Source organism: Netta rufina, assembly GCF_964035555.1.
Source record: "Netta rufina genome assembly, chromosome: 17".
Lineage (NCBI taxonomy): Eukaryota > Metazoa > Chordata > Aves > Anseriformes > Anatidae > Netta > Netta rufina.
Window position 1 is genome coordinate 6,280,495 of NC_140141.1, and position 25,587 is coordinate 6,306,081.

The following is a 25,587-nucleotide window of genomic DNA, read 5'->3' on the forward strand; positions in this document are numbered from 1 at the left end:
GACTGTTTTCCTTAGTTGCATAAATATTCACTAAGCAGTCAACGTGAAAAAAAGAAAAGTGAAATCTAGACTTACTTGTCTACCAGACCAGATAAGTACTTGTCTGCAACCCTCCTGATCCTCTTGTGAATGTGGTTAAAATTCACCAGTAAGAACTGAGCATGTCTCTCCAGCTCTTCTTCATTCTCCTTGGTTTTAGGCTAAAAAACATATTATAGTAGTATAAATCCAAGCATACTTTCATAAACTGAATGAGAACTTGTATATTAATTTTAAATTTTAGTTGTCATGTAACCTACTTTATCAGCCATCATTGTCAGGAAAGCTTCAAACACCTTATCAGCAACAGCTATCACACACTGCATCATTCCTGAAGAATTGAGAGAAGTCAAAGGTTTTCATAAGAACTGTGTTTTCTTTATGCTTAACAGTTACAAAATTCTTTATGTTTACACCAAGACAGCATTGAAAAACCGGTTTCAAAATGAAAACAGCATTCTTGGCAAGAATAAGACAACAGCAATCTAATGAATGAGACTCATTATATTATTTAGTTGCCTGATTTGTTCTAGTTTGGCATGATTGAAAATAACTTCATTGTATTTCAAGTTGCAAGATAACCTAAATAAGTAAACTTACCAGATTTGTCTTTCTGAATTGCTTTATCTTCAAAATAGCAAAACATGACTTGGAAGCGATCTTGGTCAGTTGAACGCAATACCCTAGGAGAAGAAGAGTTCTGCTGTTGTTTTTTTGTTGGTGGTGTGTTTTTTTTTTCCCTTTTATCTAAACACCTTCAACACAAATCTGTGTATTTTAACCCCGTATTGCAAACCCCACACTTACAGTAACGATTCACTTCATGGTAATTTTAAGTTGTACTAAGTGTGATATTGCTATGTTTCTACATTCAGCTAACTAGGCTCAGATGATAAAACATCAATTTGTCACAAAGAGTAACTTTCACACCCCAGAAGCAGGAAACCTGACGATGATGCACTTATACAATCACCAAAAACATATAAATACAATACAATCTTTGGCATTTCTAAAAGCTTTGGATCAATCACCACAAATGCATAAACATCACAAACATACAATCTTTGGCATTTCTGTAGGCTTTGCTTCTATTGAATTTGCACTAATGCAAATATCACTTATCAAAAAATTGTTCCTAAAACGCAGCCAGTATGTTTCTGCAAACTGTTGTACAAGTTAGCTATTGACAAAGAAAAATGTGATGGGGGAAGTTTCTACCTACTTTCCTTACTGCTAGACTTTCACCTCAGCTTTCAGCTACACACTTCTTTGCATAGCAGTAATGAATACACTTCTAAAAAAAAAAATATGTGAATTCAGTAAATCAGAACAGTACAACCTAACACACACTACTGAGAGGGAAAAACACCATAAAAATGTTTTCACAGCTCCTACATTACACTAATCTCACGGAAGAGATTATCTTTCAGATATTTTATCCTTCTGAAGAGCAAGCACAAGACTTCAATTCTGCGCAGAAGATATATTACACTTGCAAGACAATTCTCTGAAGAACCCTTTTGCCCATCTGTTATTAGACCCTACACAGAGGAGCTCCCATTTTTTGGGCCCTGTTATATTATTCCATCGTTTTACCCATCGCCATTTCTGTACAGTTGAATACTCAGTCTCAGAATCTTCAGTGGAGTATTTTGACTCAAAATACTGATCCCCGTTTATCATAGTGCCTGGAAATTCTGTCTTTAACATATACAACTTAAAAACAAAACAAAACAACAACAACAAAATCAAACAGGGAAAAAGGTGTGTGTGTGTGTGTGTGTGTGTACCTCATATACTCCAGGCGGTAAACAGAAAGGAGGTAAGTAGACATGGCAAAGTCCAACTTATTGATCAACGCTGACACCTCTGGAGGAGGATCCAAGAGATTTATTATGGTACTCCGTAGTTCATTTAATTCAGCCTAGAGATGAATACATGCAGTTATCTGAAGTGTGAGGACTATATTAGTTTGTGTTCTGAAAACTTTTGCTTTCAGATATTAGTCTTTTTACTTTTTAATGTTCACAAACAATATACTAGACCCCCTCTGAATGCAGACTAGGACCAACTTGCTCTAACTTAGCAAGTTGGATTCTTAAAATACAGAATTAAACAGAATTAAACATTGGATCAAGCTCTCTGTTGAAGTAACTAATAGTTTCTATGCAAATACATTTTGGAAATTCTTTTTCATAATTCAAGTTTTGTCTGTCTGATAAAAAAAATAGATGAAACTGACTATTTATAGCTTCCATCTCCAGAAAGATTTTGTTTCCACAGCTAATCAAAAGAATGTATTACCCTAAATGCTTGTATTAAAACACAATAAAACCAAATCCAAGCCATTTATGTACACTGCTAACATAAGAGTTGTGTAAAAGAGCTGTTTTTCACTAATAGGAGGAAGGCTGGAAGAGTATTGTGCTATGAAATATGCAATATTTCTTTGTTGGTACATCATGTAACACCTGACAGACATTATGGAAGAAGGTAATCGAAGAAATTAATTCTTACAGAAGTCACAGTATCATTCTTCATGGCAGAATTATACTGAAGAACAGATCGAAGTGGTTCTTTGCTTGGAAATGTGAGTAATGGAGACTTGGTGGCAATTTCACATACACCTTCATACCATTCCTCTGGCCAGAGACCTGAAGCACAAGTGTAAAGAGGACAGTGGGGCATAGGACAAAAACAATATTAAGATTCACAAAGTCAATCAGCATCATCAAGCTTTGTACCACTTCCTAAACCCAGTTTCTCACGCACTTAAGCACAAACAGTCAGCACAAGTGGTTCATGTTCCAAAAGTAATCACTTTTTCAGGTAATTCTGAGAGCAGCTTCTCAATGGTAAAAAGTTTCTATTTTTTTTTCCATTGTACACTAGTCTGATCTTCCATTTCAGAAACTTGCCTATCAAAATTCATACGGAAGTCATGGCTAAGTTCCATCTTTTCTTAAGAAAAACAAACAAACAAACAAGAGTCTAATAATAAGTTGTATTGTGCTGAGCCTCATAGCAAAACAGATCAGTTATACTCCGGTTCATCAAGAGTCTAAATGCAAGAAGCAATGTTATACTTTTAAAATTTACACTACCTGATCCTTCCACAGCAAAACCCATGAGAACTGAATACAACCAAAAGTCTCGGAACAGCTTTTGCAACCTTGGCTTGGCCTCCTTGATGGGTGGTAAGCGTCTAGTAAGCTAACAAAGAAATAAATATTAAAATCAGGAATCAGTGGCAGTTACAATAACCCAATTCCACGTAGAATCATAGACTCACAGAATCATTTAGGTTGGAAAAGACTCCTAACATCAAGCCCAATCATCATATAACACTACCAAGCCCACCAGTAAACTCCATCTTTAAGTGCCACATTCACACACCTCCAGGGATGGCGACTCCACAACTTCCCTGGGCAGCACAGGAATCAATTCATGTACCTTCATCTACTCTGATTTAGAAACATAATATTTTGTCACTTCTGGAAGCTAATACTACATTGCTACTGTTACACTGAGGAAAAATAGATTTTGTTAGAATAGCTTAAATATTAACATTCAAGATGCTTGAAGTAAATTTCCTTGGTTTCACACACATACCACCGTACCGATACAGTAATTTCTGAAGAGAATAAGTAATATTATTGTACATCAATTGCAGCAAAGAGATCACATGGTCCTTTAAACTGTGTGTTGAAGATAGTGCCATGCAGCTTTGCTTCAGTACAAAGGAACTCAAAACCAAACAAATATTAGTTAAACATACTTCTGGTTGCTATTGTTTATTGGCTTTGTGGAAATACATTGAGGCTCCAGTTGGGGATCTTTCATTGTTTGCACCCACGCACATAATGACATCAGGCCTGGGGAATTTACTATCTAAACAAGCAAGTAGAAGAGCATTATTTTCAACACATCTATTAAAGTTCTCTGATACTTTTTTCACAAACAGCTGCTACTGCTGGAGCAGTTTATACTGTCAGACAACATGATACATAATTTTAGATACATTTTTAAAACAAATCTAAGAGTCTGCTACCCTGAAATTGTTACAAGCACAGACTGTGTTTAAAATCTTAAAGGTTCATTAAACTGTCAGCTTTATCCAGTATGACCAGATATTATTACTGCAAACTTTATTAGAAAAACAAACAAACAAACAAACTTGGATTCTAATTGAGCTTGAAGATATTTTGTACAAATTGTACAAAATAGTATTGTACTTTAATTGTACCATAATTCTCTTGTGGTAAGAAAACCAACAGTACTTAATAAAATGTTATATAAAGCCAATTTGGGATGTATTTGTAAATCATGAACCAGTTTGTTTATTAAGAAATCCTTTACAACAGTAAAATTGAGAATAAGCCCTGGGGAGCTGTCAGCAAATGTCTGCACATATCCACACTGACTAAAGTAGCCTGACCATCACAACCCCAGCAGCCTCAGATACATTTGAAGTGACAAACAGCAATATATCCCCAACTCAGCACAAAACAGCAGCGATATGGTTTCTACTAGTCATAAACAGCCAAGTTTATGCGCGTGCTTGACTTTGAAACTTTACATACACATCAATTTTTGCTCAAAGATTTTCCTCAAAAGTGAACAAGTACCTGCAAAGCCATAAAAGCAGTTTAACAAACAACAAACCAAACGATCCAGCAGAGATCACTAAGCAAGGGAGGGATTTTGGCTGACGAAGTAAGTTTAGCAGTGTTTGGTTTAGAGAATGTTTACTTTGGGAGATAGACAAAAAAACTAGCGTCAAAGTTCAGATTTAAACCCTGCTATTCCCCTCACTTGAGCTATTCAACACATCCTTTCCGTACAGTGGCTTAAAGGTAAGCTTCATTTACATCTTCTGTTATTTTCGGTAGATCTAACACAAATATATAAATATTGCAGAGTGGGGGAATGCTTTGCCTGCGTTGTGGAGCTGAAGGATAATTACATTTTGGTGAAGATTAGAATGTAATGTTGGGAACTACAGACAGCAAACTCTTACGTGACAAAAGCAGAAAACATTTACCAGTGGTTACTGGACAGAGAATCTCAGCCCAAAGGGCCTGACTTCTGGGGGCGGGGAAAAAAAATTAATGAATTTATGAAGAAACCAGTGCTATTGAGTTGAGACCTTCAGCCACAACGTAAAACCTTTTCAAACGTACCTTCCAGTGATTCTTCATCATTGTAAAACAATTCATTTTTGATATGGGATAATCATCTTGAATAGTTTTAAGATTTCAGGCTTATTAGCTTGAGGGGAGTTTATTAAAGTTTTAGCTGTTACTTCAGTCCTCCTACAACATGTTTGAAAATATTTGACACAAGCAGTGATTTACAGATGTGTATCTATGTATTTTACTTCCACAGAATAGCTCTTTGGACTATTTGCTAATTCACAAAACATTTTAAACATATTAGTAATTTTTTGTTTTTATCGTATTGAGTGTTTTTTTTCCCTAGATCAAAATACTTAAAAAAAAAAAAAAAAAAAAAAAAAACACAACTCAGAACAAGTACTATCAAAAGAGATAAACTTTATACAGTCACCAACCTTCTAAAGTGCGATCAAAAATCAAGATCCTAGTATTCACTCACCCATTTTACAGTCTCAGTTGACATAGTTATTAAACATTTTTATTTTAGTCTTTTGACAGGCACAGAAAGAAATTGCACTTTTTCATATCTGAGATCACTATAGTTATTGCAAGCCAGTATTATGGTGAAAAGTCTCTCAGACCCACCTCTTTTTAGTGTTTGACAGATGAGTAAGGCTTATGAATTCTCTTCAAATTTTATGTATCTAAGACTAGATTTTGATCTTAAAATCACAAAGAAAAAAAGCAGTCCGATAATAGATGAAGAAGAGATCAAGTTTCCCTTTGGAAGAAGCAGTGAAGTGCTTTTCATAAAGAAAACAGCACTATGTATTTTGCAGTGCTACACAAAAAGTAAACTGAAACTAAATAAAAAGCATAATCAAGATAATCCAAACAAAAGTGACAGATGCATATATCACAGCTGCAGAAAGTGTACGTGACCATGGAGTAAAACCTGAGTAAGATGATGAGTATGCCAGTATGTACATTTATGCCTAACACTTCACACAGCACAGCCCCACTAACAATATTTAGTACAAATAAATGCCTTTTCCCAGATTTGTTGCTAAATCCCCTGATCTCCTTTATTCCATCAAATTTCAGCTTCACTCATCCAAAAACACTCCCATAAAATTCTCTTTTTTTTTTTTTTTTTTGCTGTAGCTATGCAACGTCTGTTTTGCAAATTCTTCAACACATCTCAGCCTTCTGGTATGCTCCTTCAGTGGATGCCTAGTCCCTCCTCCTGCCAAGCTCAAATCTTTCAGCTTATCTTCACCTTGTATTTTTAGCACACGTTAGTAACACAGTTAGTAAACATTTTAAGTGTTAGTGGTTTATATATAAAAAGTCCAGTGCATTTTAGGCAACAAGTTTGTTACCACTGAAATATGTCAATAACAACTGCTTCTGTAGGAGAAGTTCAACCATTCATTTGGCAGGGTGGAGGCATTATGCAAGCAAAAATGATTACCAGTAAAACTGATTTATCCATCTAATTACGCTCTGTCCCACTAAAAAAAAACTGCTGCTGAATAAAGTAACTACAGACTTTCTGCTCTAACAGAATTCATTGTAGACCTAAAATTAGTGAAGAGACAATGAAAATTCAATTACCCTCTGCTTTCTCAGGTCTGTTGTCTTTCAGATTGTGACCTGCCAGAATGAAGTTCCTGCTTCATTTGCTTGCCTTTGCTGTCATCATAACCTCCACGTTTTGTGGAATCAAGGACTTCAGTGAGCATTTTGAAAGCCTCAAAGATGCACATCCAAGTGAAAATGTGAGCTACGATATGCCAAACTTACCACTGGAGTTCCACAGAGAAAATACCATCACTAATGACTTGATTCCTGAAGAGGAGGAGGAAGAGGACTATCTAGATCTTGACAAGATACTGGGTGAAGATGACTACAGTGACATTATTGACGCTGCTCCATACATTGTTTCCGAAATTCAGCAAGGAAATATCCTTGAACTTTTCCACGGCAAAACCAGAATCCAGCGCCTTAATATTCTTAATGCAAACTTTGGCTTCGACCTTTATCGGAGCATGGCAGACAAAGCCAACTCTTCAGATAATATTCTCATGGCGCCTGTTGGTATTTCCACTGCAATGGCTATGATTTCCCTGGGTCTGAAGGGTCAAACTCAGCAGGAAGTATTATCAGTTCTTGGCTTTGAAGACTTCATTAATGCAAGCACCAAATACGAGCTCATGACTGTTCATAATCTCTTCCGCAAACTCACTCATCGGCTCTTCAGGCGCAATTTTGGTTATACTCTGAGGTCTGTCAACGATCTTTATATTCAGAAGGACTTTTCTATTCTGAATGATTTCAGAAACAATATGAAAACATACTACTTTGCTGATGCCCAACCAGCTGATTTTTCAGATCCTACCTTCATAACTAAAACCAACGAACGCATCCTGAAGCTGACCAAAGGATTAATAAAGGAAGCTCTTGTGAATGTAAATCCTACAACACTGATGATGATTCTTAACTGTCTTTACTTTAAAGGTAAGTATCTGATATTTCAGATTTTAGCTGTGGATTTTCTTACTTTGTATTTCACTGTATACTTTAATAGAAACTCCAGACTAAACTTCAATCTACTCTACAGTTCAAAATAGCCTATTGATTCCCTCATTAAGAAGAATCTCTATTATTAACACAAAATTTGCATGTTTCCGTAGCACTCTGATGTTCTAGTCATGCCCTGAAGTTAGTGGGTATTGTACAGGGACAAAAACACTTATTACACCTAAAAGCTTATAGTCTAAAACTGAGACTAAAAAATAACATGAATGTGTAACGACCTCAGAAAGCATGGACTTCATGGGAGTCTCAGATGGCGAAGCAGTACTTTATGTGCAAGTTAATGGTCAGATTCAGTCCTGCTTCGGGTTAGTGGCTTCACTGAAATTGTAAAGGGTGATTTCAGTTACAATACACAATGTTTATGAAGTATTCAGGATTCACAGCAATGACTATAGAATTTCAGCTTAAAGTATGTATTTTTACATGATCATGGTGTGATCCTTGTCAACAAGGGGACTGAAGACAATAATCAAAACATTATTCTTCTAAAACTAAAACCACATTCACTAATTGGAGTACTTCAGTAATTCTGCATGGACTGCCTGCAGCCTGCAGCTACAGGCTCCTACATGTTCCACTACAGGCTGAACAGTTAAACAGGCTTGAAATACTTTTACTATAAATATATTCTGTTACTAAAAATTCTTACTTTCAATCTCTTTACATTTTATTTTGCAGTCTGAAGTGAGGTTTTTAACATTGGTTATCTCCCTCAGGTTGGAAGTTTTGTTGTTGTTGTTTGTTTGTTTTGTTATGTTTTTTAACATTTTTTAAACAGTATGAAACGAGCAAAGGGTGGGAAGTGCAAGTGAAAGATCTGAGGACAAAACCAAGATCTGTTACTGCCTGTATAAAATAAAATCAGATAAAGTAAGACATCAGTTAGAAAAGAGAAATCACCATAATCGGATAGCAATGTTTGGAAGTACAACATACTGCTTTCCATTACTTATAAAGGGAGCTTCCTTCTCCTATTTATGTCCCTGCTTCCAGGAAACAGATGCTTAAGGTCATTCTTGCAATCGGCATTGTCAGCATTTGATCTTGCAACAGTGTTCCTCCAAGTTTACAAAATATTACCTTTTTCACTCACTTGCAAGGCCTTACTTCCTTGAGCAATGCTACTTCTCTCATTAAAAGTTCTGGAGCTGTCCTTAGCTCAAGATCCAATGATACCCTATTTTGAAGTGCCATCCAAAACCAACTTATTTGTACCCTTAAGTACATCTCCAATGATAATACCTTGTCATAATAAAGGCATGTCTTTACTATCAATTAGACCGTTACACAATGTGCAACAGATGAATTATTTTTTCCTGATTTGGTCATATTTAAAATACTTCCTAATTGAGAATACGTACTTTGAAATCATTAAATGCTTGCACTATCTCAAAAAAATGAAAAAAATAAAATTAAATAGCTTTAGAATTGAAACTCTCAAGTAATCAAGACCAAAAAGATTTTTGGCTTTTTCTTTCCTTTATGAAGTCCTGTTACTCCAAATTACCTCAGTGTCTGCTGCTGAAGGCTATCATTTCTAACCCTCAAAACCAAAAAATATGTATTCTATATATCAGTATCTTCCACTCTTACATCTCCTGGTAATTCCACTTCAATTCAAACTACTTTTCAAAAGCAGGTTCTGCTCCTGGTATTCTTAGTGTCCCCACCACTCCTTAAAGACATACCAATTTTTGTCCACATCTTTCCATTTATAACATTTACACTGTTTGTGTCACTACAGAGAACCTGTGATTAGCCCTCAGAGATAAGAAACCTGTGAGTATTCTCAGGTACAGAGAGATGCTCAACACAAGAAATATTGAGTAACAGTATAGCTGGCAGACACCATTAAGTCTTAGGCTCCTTTTACGCTAAATACAAACAAGAATTCGTTGGAGGGTATTTAGTCTTGGTTAGAAGTAAGCTTTAGCCTGCATTGATATCCATTCCACATCTACCTGAGATCTATTCTCCAGTTTGCCAGGGTTTAAATGAGCTTCCTATTAAGTAGAAGCTGGTTATTTTAGCCATGATAGACCATGGCAGCTTTTGATAACTGAAAAATTTTAACAGGTTCTAAACTGCTTCTTTTGCTTCTCTGCATTTTCTTCTATTGCTTCTCATAGACTAGACACATCAAGAAAACATTAGAATGAAAGTTGGATTTATGTGGATTTGTTGTTGTTTTTAATTTTGTTACTTCACAGTCAGTTTAGATTAGTCAGATTAAAGGCCTCAGAATCACATGCAATTTTTTAGAAGGTTAGATTGAAGTTAAATTTGTAGTCTCTCCACATAGCAGCAGCCACACTCCTCACCCATTTGCTTGCCAATGGTGACCTATGGTCTAGAGTTTAAACAGGAAATACCAACAGCCTTATTTCCACTGTGAAATTCTAGTTTTGCCCATTAAGAAAGAGGGATGTTGTTCCAGAGATACCGTTCTGAAAAGATCAATAGCAATTTGCTTTGAAGAAGTGTTGTGTTTTTTTTATCCCATTCAGTTTTCACAGTCAATAAATATCTGGGGATGCCCAAAGAATCTTCATGTATCTTTACCATCAGGGTTTGAATCACGCTTTCTCAGCTGCAAAACATGGTGAATCACATGCTTTGGGAATAAACCTGCCAGATAACATGCAAATGTGCTAAAATCAAATCAAACTCCAGCACAGAATTGGGCAGTCAACACCTAAACTCTTCAGGAGGTCTTAACATGGTACATTGATTAGCATAGATGAAGTTAAGTCCAAGTAATACCTTCAGCATAATGCTGAAATCGGCTATTACCTAGCTCTGATGCACCAATACCATGCTTGAGGCAGTCCGCTGCAGTACTGCTTTCAAGTATCAGATCTCTCAGAACACAGAGCTGCGGCTGTTGCTCCGCTAGGTGCGAGCCCTGTCAACTATTTTGCATGTTTATATTTTGTAATTTCTAGATTTCTTGTAAGGAAAAGAAGCGCACATGAAGCCATTTAGGATCTCCAGTTTATGTTTACCTCCTTTTGTAATTCAGACCATTCAAATAAGACAAATAAGTTAAAAAGTCAGAAATTTTAAAGCTGTTTTAAAACTTGTCTTCTTATTCCGGCTTAATTAAAATTAATCTCTTTCAGCAAATCCAAATTCACATGAAAGGAAGTTTAATATATGTTGTTATTCTGGGAATATTTTTCTAAATAAGGTCCTGTGGCTTTTTGTTTATCTGTCTTCTGCACTGTATTAACAGGAACATGGGAGAATAAGTTTCCAGTGGAAATGACAACCAAAAGAAGTTTCCGACTGAATGATAAGCAAACAATAAAGGTTCCTATGATGCAGACTAAAGGGAACTTCCTGGCTGCTGCAGACCCTGACCTAGATTGTGGTGTGATCCAGCTCCCATTCGTGGGTAATATCAGTATGCTGATTGTACTTCCTCACAAGCTCTCTGGCATGAAAGCCCTAGAAAAGCAGATAACCCCTCAAGTGGTGGAAAAATGGCAGAAAAGCATGACAAACAGGTATCTGCTGAAAATTACACCTTGTTTAAAGTCTTAATATACTTTCTTGATCATGTTGGGAATGGTAAATAGACAGCATAGAAGATAACACATGATATTTTTATTAAAAACACAATTTTCTCTCTGGTAAAAAATGACCTTGCCCAAGGCAGGCTGTATGACAGACTAGATGGTAGTCTCATCTCTGACTTGAGAAAAAGATAAGAGCTGTTCTGACGTGTTATGCAATTGGTCAACCTATTTCTGTTGTACAGAAACGACAAATCCCCACCTGAGTACTCCAGAAAATTTGTCAGTTCAAGCACATCCAATCATGTACTGAAATGCTCAAAGTCCTATATACTATGTACACAACCAAAGTAAAGCATCATAAATTAAATAATGCATTGACAAATTAACAGTTTGGGGACAGGAATTAATTTAAAGAACACAGCTTAAAATTAGTGATTCCCAAGTTTTGATAGTAAAAGTATAGTACAAGTTCCTGTATATTTGTGTCCTACTTGCTGGAAAGTTTAAAAAAGTAAAGCAAAGGAGATATACAGATACACATCTCCTTAATTATTTTTTTAATTTTCGTTTTTATTAGAACAAGAGAAGTGGTTCTGCCTAAATTTAAGCTGGAGAAGAGCTACAACTTGATTGGTTTTCTGAAATCCATGGGAATAGAAGAACTATTCGATGAAAAAGGCGACTACTCTGGTATATCAGATGAGAAAGTCACCATCGACAGGGTATTTATTCCTCTCCTGTTTTCATTTCCTTTATGATTAAGCTTTATCATCCAAAAACAAAGCAATGCAGTAAAAAGTTACTCAGATTAATAAGCTAAAATACTGTTTTATAGTCTTTCCTGGAGGATATTGGAGGGATGTGGGTTTCTCTGCATGTCCTTATTGTCCGTTTACAAAAAGAGGAATATGTTTGATTAGATGTTAAATTACTGGCAATGTTGTGGTTGGTCAGTCAGTCTACCTAGAACCCAAAACCAAAGGATTACTGCCCCTGGGGGCTGCCAGCAGGATTGTCACAAGGGAGCCACATGCTGGACATGGGTTGGCGGGCGGGGGAAGGCTGCAAGAACATAATTTCAGAATACTGAATAGATCTTGCTTTATTTTATTTTTCACAGTTCAATCACCAAGGCACAATAACTGTGAATGAAGAAGGCACAGAGGCTGGAGCAATAACCAATGTTGGTTTCATGCCTCTGTCTACTCAGATTCGCTTTATCGTCGATCGCCCCTTTTTGTTTCTCATCTATGAACATCGTACCAGTTGCCTCCTGTTCATGGGTAGAGTTGCCAACCCTGCCAAGTCTTAAAAGCAGAGAAGACCTCCAACATGCTTTCATACACAGGCTGTATTCATTAATATAGCAGTATCATAAAAGGCAATTTTCTTTGTCATATTAGTTGATACAAAAGCCATTGGTATACAAAAATATATATATATATATATAAGTGCCTAGAAATAGTTTCACATGAATGGACTCATAATAGTAGATGATTTGTCTGCAGTGGTTAGTGCCATATATAAAACAAGTGTGTTAAAAAATTACCACAAAGTCACTTACACTTTGTGTTCTACTTCACTGTATAAAATGTAATCAATAAAATATTTAGACTAACTGGGTTTTTCAAGTTCAGCTCTAAATTTGTGCTAGGGCACCTGTTTATAATAAATAGGAGTAGAGAAATCCTAAATACCAACTGACATTAGAAACCTGTCTCTCCTGGGTATTTTATATAACCTAACGCTATTTAGAGTAGGTGCCTGCATTTTTGCTTTTGCTTGCATCATTTAAAAATCAGCAGACTGCCACAGAACATAAACTTTATGGACCATTGTATCAATTAAGAGGAGATAAAAATGTATTGGAAGAATTAAATAATAATGGATCCTTTACTTTTCCCTAGCCTAACTTCAATGATTTTGATACAGTTTTCCAGCACTCATCAGTAGAAGCAATTTCAGGGTTAGGCCAACCAGGTAATACTTTAGAATACCTTATATATTGAAAGCAGCTAGGGAAACCTAATCCTCTCTACAAAAAGTGATTTCCAGCAATTTCAATGTTTGTTAAGAATTCAAATGCACTCTCCACACGCCATTCAATGGACAAATCCTTGCAATGCCTGCACTAAGACTGTGAACTTTCTGACTCATTCTGGTAGCAATATGCATGCTGTATACAAGCTTGTTTCACATCTGAAAAAGCAAAAAATTATCTGCATTCCGTAGTGTATTACTGCCAATGTGGTGCAAGGGACAGAGTTAGACTTCACATGTGAAGTATTGAAGTCCATGAACATACTCACCTCTTATATCTTCCATTGTATCATAACTTCTAAAAGATGTGCCTCATAAACCAGTGACTTTTTTATTTGCAGTGTCAAATACTGTATCACTCTAAATATATTTGTATTATAAAAGTCTCGTGTTAGCAAAAATACAAAACGCTATCAACCAACAGTTAAAGGAGTAAGAATTCTCTTAAAACGGTATTTTTCAATATTAAATTCAACTTACTGATTATACTTCTACTTGTAATTTTGCATGTACTACAATTATTTGTCCCCATACACAAAGCCACTTAAACATGACAGCCAAAGAAAGATTGGTATTAAATGACACAATGACAAAGAGTTAACATCTAATAAAAAGTTCAAATCCTTCTCTATTCCTAGCTTATACTGTTCTTACTCATAAGTCCATATGGCAGACAATTTTCAATATTGAAGTTTCACAAGAGAAATCATTATCATTCATGTACTCATTGTTTTATCTAAATTAAAAAAAGAACAGGATATTCAAAAGATGACATTTTCATGTTGCAAATTTAATTAGTATATCAAAGATTAAATGAGATGGATTTTTTTGGGGGGGACCCAAGTAACCAGAACTATTCAAGGTAAAGAGGTCAAGCAGAAAAGCAAATCAGCTACTGCTCGAAACTCATGATCTTCATATATTGTGCAAGAAAGTCAAATATTTGCCTCAACAACCATAATGTAACCATTAACTCTTGCTTCAGATTCTGGCACTATCTGACTATTTAAAGGTCACATCAGTTAAGAAAAATAGTTATCACCAGCTATTCAGAACAGACCCATCATCAATAAAAATTTGAAACAGAAAACTATTTCCATAACTTTTATGTTAGTGTCTCTAACATTTATTTTTTTTTAAATACACAAGGAACGATCTTGCACTCTAATCAGTGATATTACCACTAGCTTCACTGCAACTCAAAAATACCACCGCTAGAATATCTCTCGACACAGGATCGGCTAGTTTATTCAAAAACTGGGCAGCTACTGAATAATAGTAATCTGAGACACTTATAAATACACTCCTGGATCCTTATGAGTGTTGGTGAATTTGCCAAGAGCTTATGCTGGAAACGGATGAAAGATGTGGGAAGGAAAGGAACGGTTCTGAAGTCTTCAGTGCTAATTTAAGGCTCTGCTCTTTGAAAAGCTTCAGTAAAGAGGTTTGTGAGGGAAGAGTATGAAATTAATGCTTTTTTTATTCTTGTTAATGGATGTCGAGCAAGTTACAAATAGGCATGCTTACTGCAAGTATGTAATATATTGTCCCCTCTTGTCCCACTAGCTGTGCAGAAAAAAAAGCCACAGAAGAATAAAGCTTCAGAAGGGGACAAAATGATCTGATGTTTTTTCTCCTCCAGTGAGTTTGTCTATGGATCTTCTAGACATGATTGCTCTGTAGAAACTGTTAGAGTTAGATGACTAGTCCTACTGACTTGGGAACCCAAACTTGGACATAATCAAGTTTTCAGCTGGGCAATCTATAAAGGTCACACATCATTTTTGACTGGATTAGTAGTTACATTTTATTTAAAATAATAAAAAATGTGTAGACCCCAGAAGAAGTCATCATCCAAGACCAAAAGCAGATAAACATCAGAACAAGTGACCATAGAATGGTCAGCATCCTTGCACATTTCCTTAAAAGCCTTTAGCATGATAGGCAGTTCAAGTTTCAGGAGATACACAATACTTTTCACTCTTCTTCTTCCTTTCTCAATCATTTTTTTAAGAAGCAGAATTCTCTGTGCTGCCAAACTAAGTTTTATTTTTAACTCTGTTTCTAATAAGTTTTGTTTTTCATTGTTCTTAGGCCACTTTTTCTTCAGGTATATGCCATTTATTATGCACTGCACACCGAAGATTATTCAAAGAAATATGCCTTGCGGTATTATTTAGTTCATTAATCTCCTGAATTCAGGACAAGCAACAATTTAACTGTGAATCATGAAAGATTAACAGTACTACTACACTACTATATCTTGGACACTTACTTCTACACTATTTGTTAATCAAACCATTTGACTCTGCAATAGCACTCGTATTCGATACACATGAACAAAATTATTCTGTTTGTAACTACCAATCATTGGATACTCACCACAGCAATGACAGGAATAAGCACACCAAGATTCCCTGCACTACTGGAGGCCTGGAAAAGAAAAGCGAAGTTATATCTACAAAAGCATTTCTAAATTACTTGGTAGGTAACATTTCAAGCATTAAAAATTCCTACTGTCTGCAAATGGATGCAATTTCTTCCATCCCTGGGCTACTCAATAGACATTTATGTTAACTGCTAGCAATAGAAAAAAAAATCCTTTCCCTCATAAAAGCCACTTCCACATGGCTGAAAGATCTGGTTTAAAACAAATATATGGAATGCCACTGAAGCATTTTAATTGCTGGCAAGCCAATTTAATTCCATATAAAAGCGGCAGAGGACATGGGAAAACTGACAACCAACAAAGAGAAAAAATGCCTTTGTTTTGGAGCACAGCATGTACAATATCTTACCAACTTCAGTTCTTCCCAAAAAATAAGTAATCTAGTCCTCAGAATTTCTTTCATAACTTTTACTCTACATTGAGTAAAGAGTGTTCTAGTAAAAACTACTCTCAGTATCTTCAAAATAAAGAAACACTGCCTCCTAGCTCAAAATTCAGGCTAAATCACTGACATTTTTCCATTTGCAGACAACCTTAAGTCAGAGCAGCAGTTTGTCTCCCGTAGCAATTTAAAATGATAACAGTATGACAACATCCCTGTAAAGGGAGAGGGTGGAACCTAATTTAAAAGTATCATTTTAGTGTAATATTTACAATCCGTTTCACCATTTCAGCTTGCTTATCTGTGGTAAAAGAATCTGTAACAGCTGTGCAGAGATGTCTTCCAACATAAACTTCATGGAAAGCAAATTCTGTACATATCTTAGTTCCTTTGTAAAAGCAGAGTTGGCATCCCTGATTAAATGCAGTCTACCTTTAAAGCAAACATTCTTTTCTGAGGGATTCACCAACAGTTCACCCATTCCATAAAGGGATAAAGAAAGAACTTAATACTATTACAGTGTAGCATGCACAGAAGGGAGGGTGGAAGAGGTCAAAAATAAAAAAAAATGTTTCAAATTTGTTATTGGTGAAATTTTATGAGCAAATATTATACTTAAGTGGAGTATGTAGATAATACTAACCTCACTTTAAATAATAATTTCCAGCTTAAGGCAGTACTATCTTTTAACACTTGAAATATATCGAGTCCATAAATAGCCATATGAATGTAAGGAACAATTATTTGAACAGAAAGACATTCGGCCCACTGTGCTTGTTTTTGAGACTCAAGTAAAAGCATCAATAAACTCAAGTGGAATTCATCTCTTCCCTGACCTTCACAGGGAAAAAAGGGGAACTAAAATGCAGGTCAATGCAACTCACAGGTGAGAAGTGTGTATTTTGAATTCCCACAGATACAAATGACCATAAATATGTTCCATTAAAACGAAGAGAATGCACATTTAGTGGCATAAGTCAGGAGCAGGTCTCAAGTAAGCCAATTAATTTGCACTTTGTCTGTAGGATATTCTCAAAAATACCAGCAGCGAATGCAACTAAATACAGAGTACTACAGTAATAGACTGCACAGACAAGTGGCATTTACTTTCAAGTGTTTATTGAAAAAACTCCATTTAAGATCTTCGAAACTAATCATAAAGCTCAAATACTGTCTTGCTAGATAACAGTCAAAAGAAGAAAAGCAATCAAGACCTGCACATCTTTCTAAAGCATTGATTCCACATGATGATGTGTAATTTTTCCTTCCCTGAAAACTCATGAATCACTAGAGTTTGGATGTATAGACAGCCCATTCCTCATCTTGCAAAGATGAGAGCGCTGATACAAACAACATGTAGGAGGAAAAACAAAAAGCAAACACATAGATCTTAGATTCCTTTTACTGCTAGGACAATGTGTCTATTTCAAAAGGAAATGTTACCTGTCTGCCTTAACCAAAAGCAGACATCATAGCAGGGAACTGCTCTCAAAGCACATCTCAAAAAAAAAAAAAAATAATAATAATAAATAAATAAAAGCACTATCAAACACCATGAGATTTTTAAAGCTATGATAAGGAACAGCGTAGAATGCCAAGAAGTTACTGTATTTGAATGCTAGGGAGGAAAGATCTCATTTTCGATGAGTAGGAAGCAACCACATTTTGCTTTTCAAATGATAGGGTAGAACTCAACTGCAGAAGTCAAGGTTAGCAGCATGTTTATGAGCATATTTTAGAGTAAAGAAGAGAGGAAAGTACTGTGGGAAACGCTGAGACTGTTATATGCTTCTTAAATAGAAGAAGCGTATCAAGAATTCCAGATACTGTACTGAAATAGGAATTAAAACTAGTATGAAGTGAGGTGAAAGTCTTCAATAATAAAAAAGCAGAACTCTAACTGAATAAAGTAACTGCATAAAAACTGCTCTTGTAAAAATTCAACTAGCATTTAAATCCATTTCTCTTCCAGACCTTCTCATTGACTTTTACATGTCAAATTTTTACATGTCAAAATGGCCAGTACATGTCAAATTTTACAAATTTGAATTAAAAAAAAAAAAAACATTCAGAAAGAACTCTATCTTAAAGCAAAGGTACATAAATGTAACCTTCTGCAAAGTATTCCTATCATACAAATTCAAAGAGACGAGTCTTGCCATTCTTAGGCAAGCTTTTTGAATAAACTTGCTCCCTAAATAAAGCACCCTTACAAGTCAGGGGAGATTTCTTTTAAGTATATAAAGTTTTTTGAAAAGCGTACAAACATTTGGTTTTGATTCAAAAAAGGATAGAGACTATGCTTAGTAATACCATGTATGTAAATATAAAGCTGCATGCAATTAAAACCAAAAAACAGTTAATATCTTACTTTCAGTGCTGGTCCTTTTTCACTTGCTCTCTCACTAGCTCTCTTTCCTTCTAGCCCAAGCTGAACAAAGAGTTCCAGCAAATTCATCAGCAGTTCATCCACAAGGTGTTCTCCTTGAATGTTAGCAGCGATGTTAGCTAGGGCATTAATGACAGCTAAGGAACAGTGCCTGAGAAAGAAAACAAAATGATGAACAAGCAACTCCTCAACAGAAGCTTTCCTACCTTCAGTCCTTTCTTAGTAATGCTGATCAGCAATGCTTTTAGCAGGGCTGCTGACATCAGTTTTTGTTTTTTTCTTAACTCCTCTCTGAACTTTTTTGTTTCTATGAATACTGGTAAATCATTTTTATCAATAACTGAATTTTTACTGCAATCAATATATAAGTAAAAAATTAGTTGTCAACTTTGCCTGTGAATGATGTTGTCATTGCCAAGAGGAAATTACTTTCCTGTATCAGATATGGATACAGACAGAAGAACAGCAAATGGCTGTGTTTCTGGAATGGGAAAGGTCTTGAGCAGAAGATTCAGAACTAGTATCAGTAGTTATTAAAGCTGGGATCACACTGGGTCAGAGTATGCAAAAACAGTGACAGGAGTAGTCCTAATAATTACTCAAATACTGTATTAAAATATACCCAGTTTAGCCCAACTACCAATGAAGTCAGTGATTATCTTTATACTTCAGTCCGTGTTAAAATTATACTTCACTTACTAAGTAAAGAACAGCATTATTTACAACATCATTTGAAACCTGCACTGAAGGAAGAGACTGAAAAATCCATCATGTAGAATAAAGAATATTCAGTATAATAGCTGTGCCCCTTAAGTGTTTGGATAAATCTTACCTGTATCCATGATCCTTATAATCCTTTGTGGCAGAGTACACAACTGAGCTTGCTTTAACGCTGATTTGCTGAAATAGATTCCACACCTCCTGGTAAATATATTGCTGTGAAAAAAAAAACAAACACATGCTAAGTAGAGTTTATTGAATACTATTTCACTGAAGAATGACCCTGTCAAATAAATTGTTATGAAGTTCTTTAACTATCTACTCATACCCTGAGCTAGATTTTCAACTTCCAAAGACCATGCAGTGGAAGTGCTTTCATTAGTGCTTTCAGCTGCTTAGACTTTACAAGGTTTATTCATTTCTTTAACTATCTTTTTTTTTTCCACCCATTTTTTTCTCCAGGTTTCTGAGTTCTGGCAATTCTTAATTGCTTGCTCAGAAAAACAAGTTACATTTGGAAAAGGAAGAGTCAATGTTTGCATTATTCAAGTCAACTCCTACTTTTAAATATATGGACCTAGAAGACTTCTAAGCTGATTACTGATACAAAAAACAAAAAAAAAAAAAAAAAAAAAAGGATTATGTGCATCTTTTGGGCATACAGACCAGGTTTAGGAACTATTTAACTTTTGAAAACATGGAGTTGGTTTCCTAAATTTTTATTATTTTCTGTGGGGACTAATCTTCTTTACGGGGGACAGCATTCTACACATTATTAATTAGCTTTTATTTTCTGATGTCACTGAGACAAGATTGTATGAGTGTGAACAAGAAAGATATGCAAATACAGACTTCCTTTTTAACTAAAGGAAAAAAAGTCATGAATTGGAAAACTCTTGGACAGTTCTTTCCTTACATTTCCAGTGATGACCAAGCAGCCCAGCTGGTCAATGATGAGTACATCAAGATTAGAAGGTGGCTGGCAGAACTTCTGCTGTAAGATCTGTAGGATGGGTTCCATCATTTTAGGGGTGTCCCTCAGTGCCACTGCAATGTGCCCTAGAGCACGAATTGTATGGTCAGGAATCAAATGAGCTTCCCTGTTAAAAACAAACAAAAAACCCAAGGCAACACATTTAACTGTACAGCAGTTAACAAGACCTCAAAGTACAGTACATTTCATGTAAGAAACAATTCATGAACTAAATTTAAGCATCACTGAACTTTACTATTACCCCTCTATGCACCCATCTACTTAGCATTAGAGAGGTACATGCACAGGCAAAAAGAAAAAAGCAAAACAAAATAGAAACCAGAACCCACAAGCGCACTGCCTAAGAAACTCACACTAACCTGCATGCAAACTGCTCGGTAAACAACAGTGGAAAGAAATATATGTGATCTGCAAAATATTAAGACACAACAGTCTGGCCAGCTACTGTAGGACTTTCCCTCACTGATCTCAGTGATATTTAATTCTGAAATAATGCTGTCAGTAATTAAGTTTTAGAATAAGCTTCATGTCCAGAGTGAAGGAAAACGAGTTTTCACAATCAACAACTTACTTATCACTCTCCTGTGAGATGTACAGACGGTTAGACAAACTGGCAAGAAAGGCCTCAACAATCACTGAATCTATCGTCAAGCCAGCTTTCAAGCACCTGGAATAACAATGAACAGAGAACATGCTAAAACAGCCAAAGGAAAAAAACAACACAATAAAATCACATCAATTAAACATTTCACATTGTACAACTGTAAATGCACACCAAGTATAAGGAAAAAGAATTTACACTGAAGTCTAAGAACCAATTGCCTAGAACATCACAGATGTATTTAAAAAGATCACTGAAGTTTCTACTGCTGCTTCTTCCAGCAACAGTAAAGATGCAGTAAGTAGTAAATAGTAAAATATGTAGTAAATAGTAAATACGCAGTAAGTCAAGTTTAGAATCCATTCCTTTAGCAGCCTTAACTCCTTGCCTCTAGTCACCAACTATTTGTCTTCCCTATAGCTCTGTGCAGCTGTCTAGAAGGGAAGAATAATCATTACAAAAAAAAACAAAACCTGCTGTGTACCAAAATGTGACTAGCATGAATTGCCTTTGCGGGAAGCAAAACAATTAAACAAAACAATTTAACTAAATGAGTATTTTAAGACTAGGACATAAAACCAAGGGATCATCTGAAGAAAAACAAGGTCACGAAATGAAAAGGGCAAAAAGCCTTTATAACACAGAGCAGCACCTTCTAAATGGTCACAACACTTTTCTGCGAGAGAAACAGAACATGTATTCCAAAATGGTGCAAGCCTCCTCTGTTACCACACACCTCTTACCTGCAGATATTGTCTATGGCAATGTCCCGGAGCTGTTCATACATGGATGGTTGACTTTTCTTGCCAGGCATTACGTTTAGAGTGGACTCTGAATGCTCATTGGTTACACTAATCTTGATGTCATTACCACCTACTAAGAATACAGAGTACAGAAATGAGCACCTTCAAAAGGTTCCCCCCCCCCCCCACAAGTTGAGAGTACACAGGCAGAGCTATATCTGGCAAATGCAAAAGAGGATACTTTACAGTTGAGCTGAAGAACTTTGAAATTGCTTATGTTGTCAGTACTTTTGTGAGGTAACACTTAATACAATAATTCCTAAATTTAGTCACCTCCGGTTTTCATTTTTATCTATTCTGCCTTAGCATTATGATATTGTTTTTGCATTAGGAAGTGATTTACATGGAACACTTTCTTTTGGGAAATCACAGCTCAATAATAAAATTCAAAAACAATAACAAAAGAATCACTGGGTGCCACCAAAACAGTCAGAGGGCTGAAGAACTCTGTTTTAAAATTTGAGCCATAACTATAATAGAAATTGAATAGTTTAAAATTATGAAGCCTCTCCTAAACACACTGAATCTGCATATCCTATCTACTCATTTTCTTTCATTCATATTGCGCAGAGAATTCTACTCTATGTTGGTCATCATTAACAAAATTTTCTTGCAGAATTTTAATGCCACCCTTCTGTTTTTGCTGTCCTGAGCAAGAAGATTCTACTAGGCTGTCAAGTCAGGAAAACCAACATTTTCCATGGCAAACTGCAGTCACAAAATAAAAACGGAACAGTATACTGATAGCCACTTTTTCCAAGATTAACTTTGGACAGAAAGCAAGCCTTAAAAGGCTTGCATTTTTAAAGATTACGAAGTTGATTCATAACACTTGCTCACCCCATTGTGCATGTAAGCACACCCTTCTACACACAGATGCTGACCCACTAAGAGTGGCCAAAAGGTACTAAAGTGCAGCCACCCATTTCCTCACCCACTTCAGATTTGCCTTATAAAGCAAAGAAACCAAAAAAGCAAACTTTTTCATCCACTCTATGCTGGTATCATGCTAATACAGGTCTAATATTCAACCTGCAAACTGAAAGTAACCATTCTCTGCTTATCAACACATGCTGCACCGTCTACACAATGGGACACTATTTCAACTCCCTGCTGGAAAAAGCACATGCTTTTCTGGAACTAGAAAAGCATATGTTAGTTCTACTTAAAGCTAAATAAGCTGACATTGCCAGTAAGTTTGTCGTAAGACACACATAATACAACCTTTGATAATGCAGCATCACACCGCAATTGCTGGTGATCTCACTTAGTCTTATCTCAAGCACTTTTCTCCTATCGCAGTTTCAGCATACAAGCACAGCAATATTGCTCCTAGAATGAAACATAGCTCTACGTACACTGCTAGCACACAGATATACTTCTACCTTGATTTGCATTATTCCTCCTCTCCACTCTAAAAATCAAATTCATCTCCATTCTTCCCCTACAGATCCATCATCACAGAACATCTAAAAGCATCAAAAAGCCACAAAAGTTGTGAAATGATCACTATCATATCCTTTGGAACACAAAACCACCCCCCAGTTACCTGTGTGATACTGGCTATGATACTTGTAAAGCTTCACAAGCACTGGGGAAGGTATCACAAGGAAGTCTCTCAAAGATGGATTGACAGAATGAACCACAACAGGGAACCTCTCACATAAACGACCTAGACCCTAAAAGCAAAACAGGAAAAAAAAAATCATTATGTAGCATATATCATTTGAAATAAAAACTGTGCTGCTATATTCAACTGTAAGCTTTGCACCAAAAACAAAGATAGTCCTGAGGGATTCAATATTTAGTATAAGACTGAAGACATTTAAGCCTCTAATTCTTTTAGATTATCCTAGCATTTGGCATGCTACTCAAGCCTTGCTGTTTTCTTCACAGTTAATTTCACAGGAAATATATTAAATGAATTTCAGTCTAAAAATAAAGTTACTGGACAAGTTCCAATGTGTACAGAATCTTGATAACTTACTATCCTAATTTCACAAAGTACCACATCTGTAAGACTGCGTCCAACAAGACGATGAAAATTAGAATAACCAAGTTTTAGTCTTCAATGCCAGTGATCTGCCAGTCCCAGCTTAGCTGTTTATGTAACAGGCTATAAAACTAAATATTTCAGAAATGAAATACAGGTTAAAAACATTCATCAATATAATTCAAGAACAAGCTGAGCTAAGTACATTTTGATAGCATTACTCTTATGCAGATCTACTTTCAAGACCAAATCTCTAAAATCCAAATGAAGAACACATTGATGGAAAGTAATACAAACAGGAGATATAAAATGCTCTTCCAGCAACCTGCAACTCCCTCCCCGATATAGTCATGTCAAATATAGTAAAGACAGACCTGCAAACAGCAAATTAGCAATGGCAAATGAGCAATGATGACTTTGCTGGAAGTTTTTGACTGCAGCTTCTCTGATAACTTGATGCACAGGTTTTCTGCACCTTAATACCGAAAACACAACAACAACAACAAAGTAAGCTTGTCAGATTTATTACGCCACACACAGCTCAATGTCATTGGAATGCCTAAGGCATTAAGAAAATTTATCAGCTTCACTCCCTTTGTACTACAATTCCTCAAAGAGATTTAGTACTTTTTCTAAAAAAGAAAAAGGTTATGTTAGTGTTAACATAAAATCTTAGCATCTGCACTATGCCCTGTCAAACACTATGATGGAAAGAATGGCAGTACTTAAAGTTGATTTTGAGGGTACTTCACATCTGACAGAGAGGAATTTTTGCAAGGGTCAAAGGAAAAAAATGCTACATGTACTCAGAAGATGTTTAAGAGTAACACAGAAAGAAAACGGAGAAAAAGTGAGGAAAGAGTTTACTGATACTGATAGCAATGAAGAAAAACATTTCCTTTAATGAATCACTAAGAAACTTTTAAGACATGAAAAGCAGTAATTGAAAACATAAAACAAACTAGAAAATAAAGAGCAAAACTCAGCAATTGTACTGTCCCTTCTAAATGAGTCAATAGGAAGTTTCTGATTTCATTTCCATAAAGAGATGTCTACCTGGCCAACTTATTTTCATTAACTTCTTGGATGAAGTTTAAGTTGTGTATTCTAATAACTAAAAGTATTCAACTAAAATTTATTTATATTTCTCTGAGGTTTCAAACAGCTTGTAAGTATTCCTACGAGTTAAATATAAATCAGACATTCCGGAGACAGAAAAGCATTTTTCACCTTGCTCATCTTTCACAGCCCACACCATGAGATCCACACAGGCAGCATTAGCCTGACAACGCAGTTTTAGAGGACTCAGCTCATTGTGCAGTCGGTCAACATCATGAAGGATTTTCTGAAGTTCTGATTGACTGGTATTGAATTGTTCAAGCACAAAATCATGGATTTCCTTCACAAATGAAGTGGGAAGATCTAAAGAAATAACAAGAAATAGCATTATAATAGAAGAAAGGGAGATAGTGTATCAGAACGAAAGCACATGTGAAATTAATTGCCATGTCATGAATAATTTCATGAAGTTTATGCCCTACCTAAAAAGATAAATATTGTAGCAAAGTTCACCTGTTATCAGACAATTAAAACGCTGTCTGTAAATCATTCCAGTGGTGCCATAAGAATTTTTTTCTCTATTTCCATAGCACCTTTACATGGAAACATCTCAAAATACATCAGAAATTACATGGCAAAATAAATAAATACTATACCTTTCATATAGTATAATGTGTCTCTCAGCATTTTAAACTGCGCAAGATAAAGAGGATCACTGAATGTTTTATAATAGAGATCTGTATTAGCACCTGTCTGCAAGAGAAAACAAACAACCATCCAGATTAAAAGTGCAATATTTTTCATAACATGGATAAATAAATCTTCTCATTCAAGTCACAATTGTTTTACCCCACAATGTAAACAGAAAGACAGGTACAA

The 25,587-nt window shown here is 35.7% G+C and overlaps 2 protein-coding genes across 2 annotated transcripts in view; one reads left to right on the plus strand and one right to left on the minus strand.

Moving 5' to 3' along the window:
* PI4KA (phosphatidylinositol 4-kinase alpha) overlaps positions 1-25,587 on the minus strand; it is a gene marked incomplete at its 5' end in the record, with an annotated part of 59,863 nt that overhangs the window by 24,740 nt on the left and 9,536 nt on the right. Inside the window, 16 exons of the mRNA XM_084297568.1 lie at positions 76-200; positions 300-370; positions 640-722; positions 1,830-1,963; positions 2,557-2,693; positions 3,144-3,252; positions 15,701-15,751; positions 18,521-18,689; positions 19,371-19,474; positions 20,175-20,358; positions 20,824-20,919; positions 21,597-21,729; positions 23,206-23,335; positions 24,024-24,124; positions 24,880-25,071; positions 25,365-25,461. Coding sequence (XP_084153694.1) covers positions 76-200; positions 300-370; positions 640-722; positions 1,830-1,963; positions 2,557-2,693; positions 3,144-3,252; positions 15,701-15,751; positions 18,521-18,689; positions 19,371-19,474; positions 20,175-20,358; positions 20,824-20,919; positions 21,597-21,729; positions 23,206-23,335; positions 24,024-24,124; positions 24,880-25,071; positions 25,365-25,461 — 1,916 coding nt within the window. The remainder of the gene's footprint in view (positions 1-75; positions 201-299; positions 371-639; positions 723-1,829; positions 1,964-2,556; positions 2,694-3,143; positions 3,253-15,700; positions 15,752-18,520; positions 18,690-19,370; positions 19,475-20,174; positions 20,359-20,823; positions 20,920-21,596; positions 21,730-23,205; positions 23,336-24,023; positions 24,125-24,879; positions 25,072-25,364; positions 25,462-25,587) is intronic.
* SERPIND1 (serpin family D member 1) lies at positions 6,821-12,590 on the plus strand (the record flags this gene model as incomplete). The annotated part of the gene is made up of 4 exons (XM_084297569.1): positions 6,821-7,676; positions 10,993-11,266; positions 11,856-12,000; positions 12,399-12,590. 4 exons carry the CDS (start codon positions 6,821-6,823, stop codon positions 12,588-12,590), a joined length of 1,467 nt encoding a protein of 488 aa, XP_084153695.1.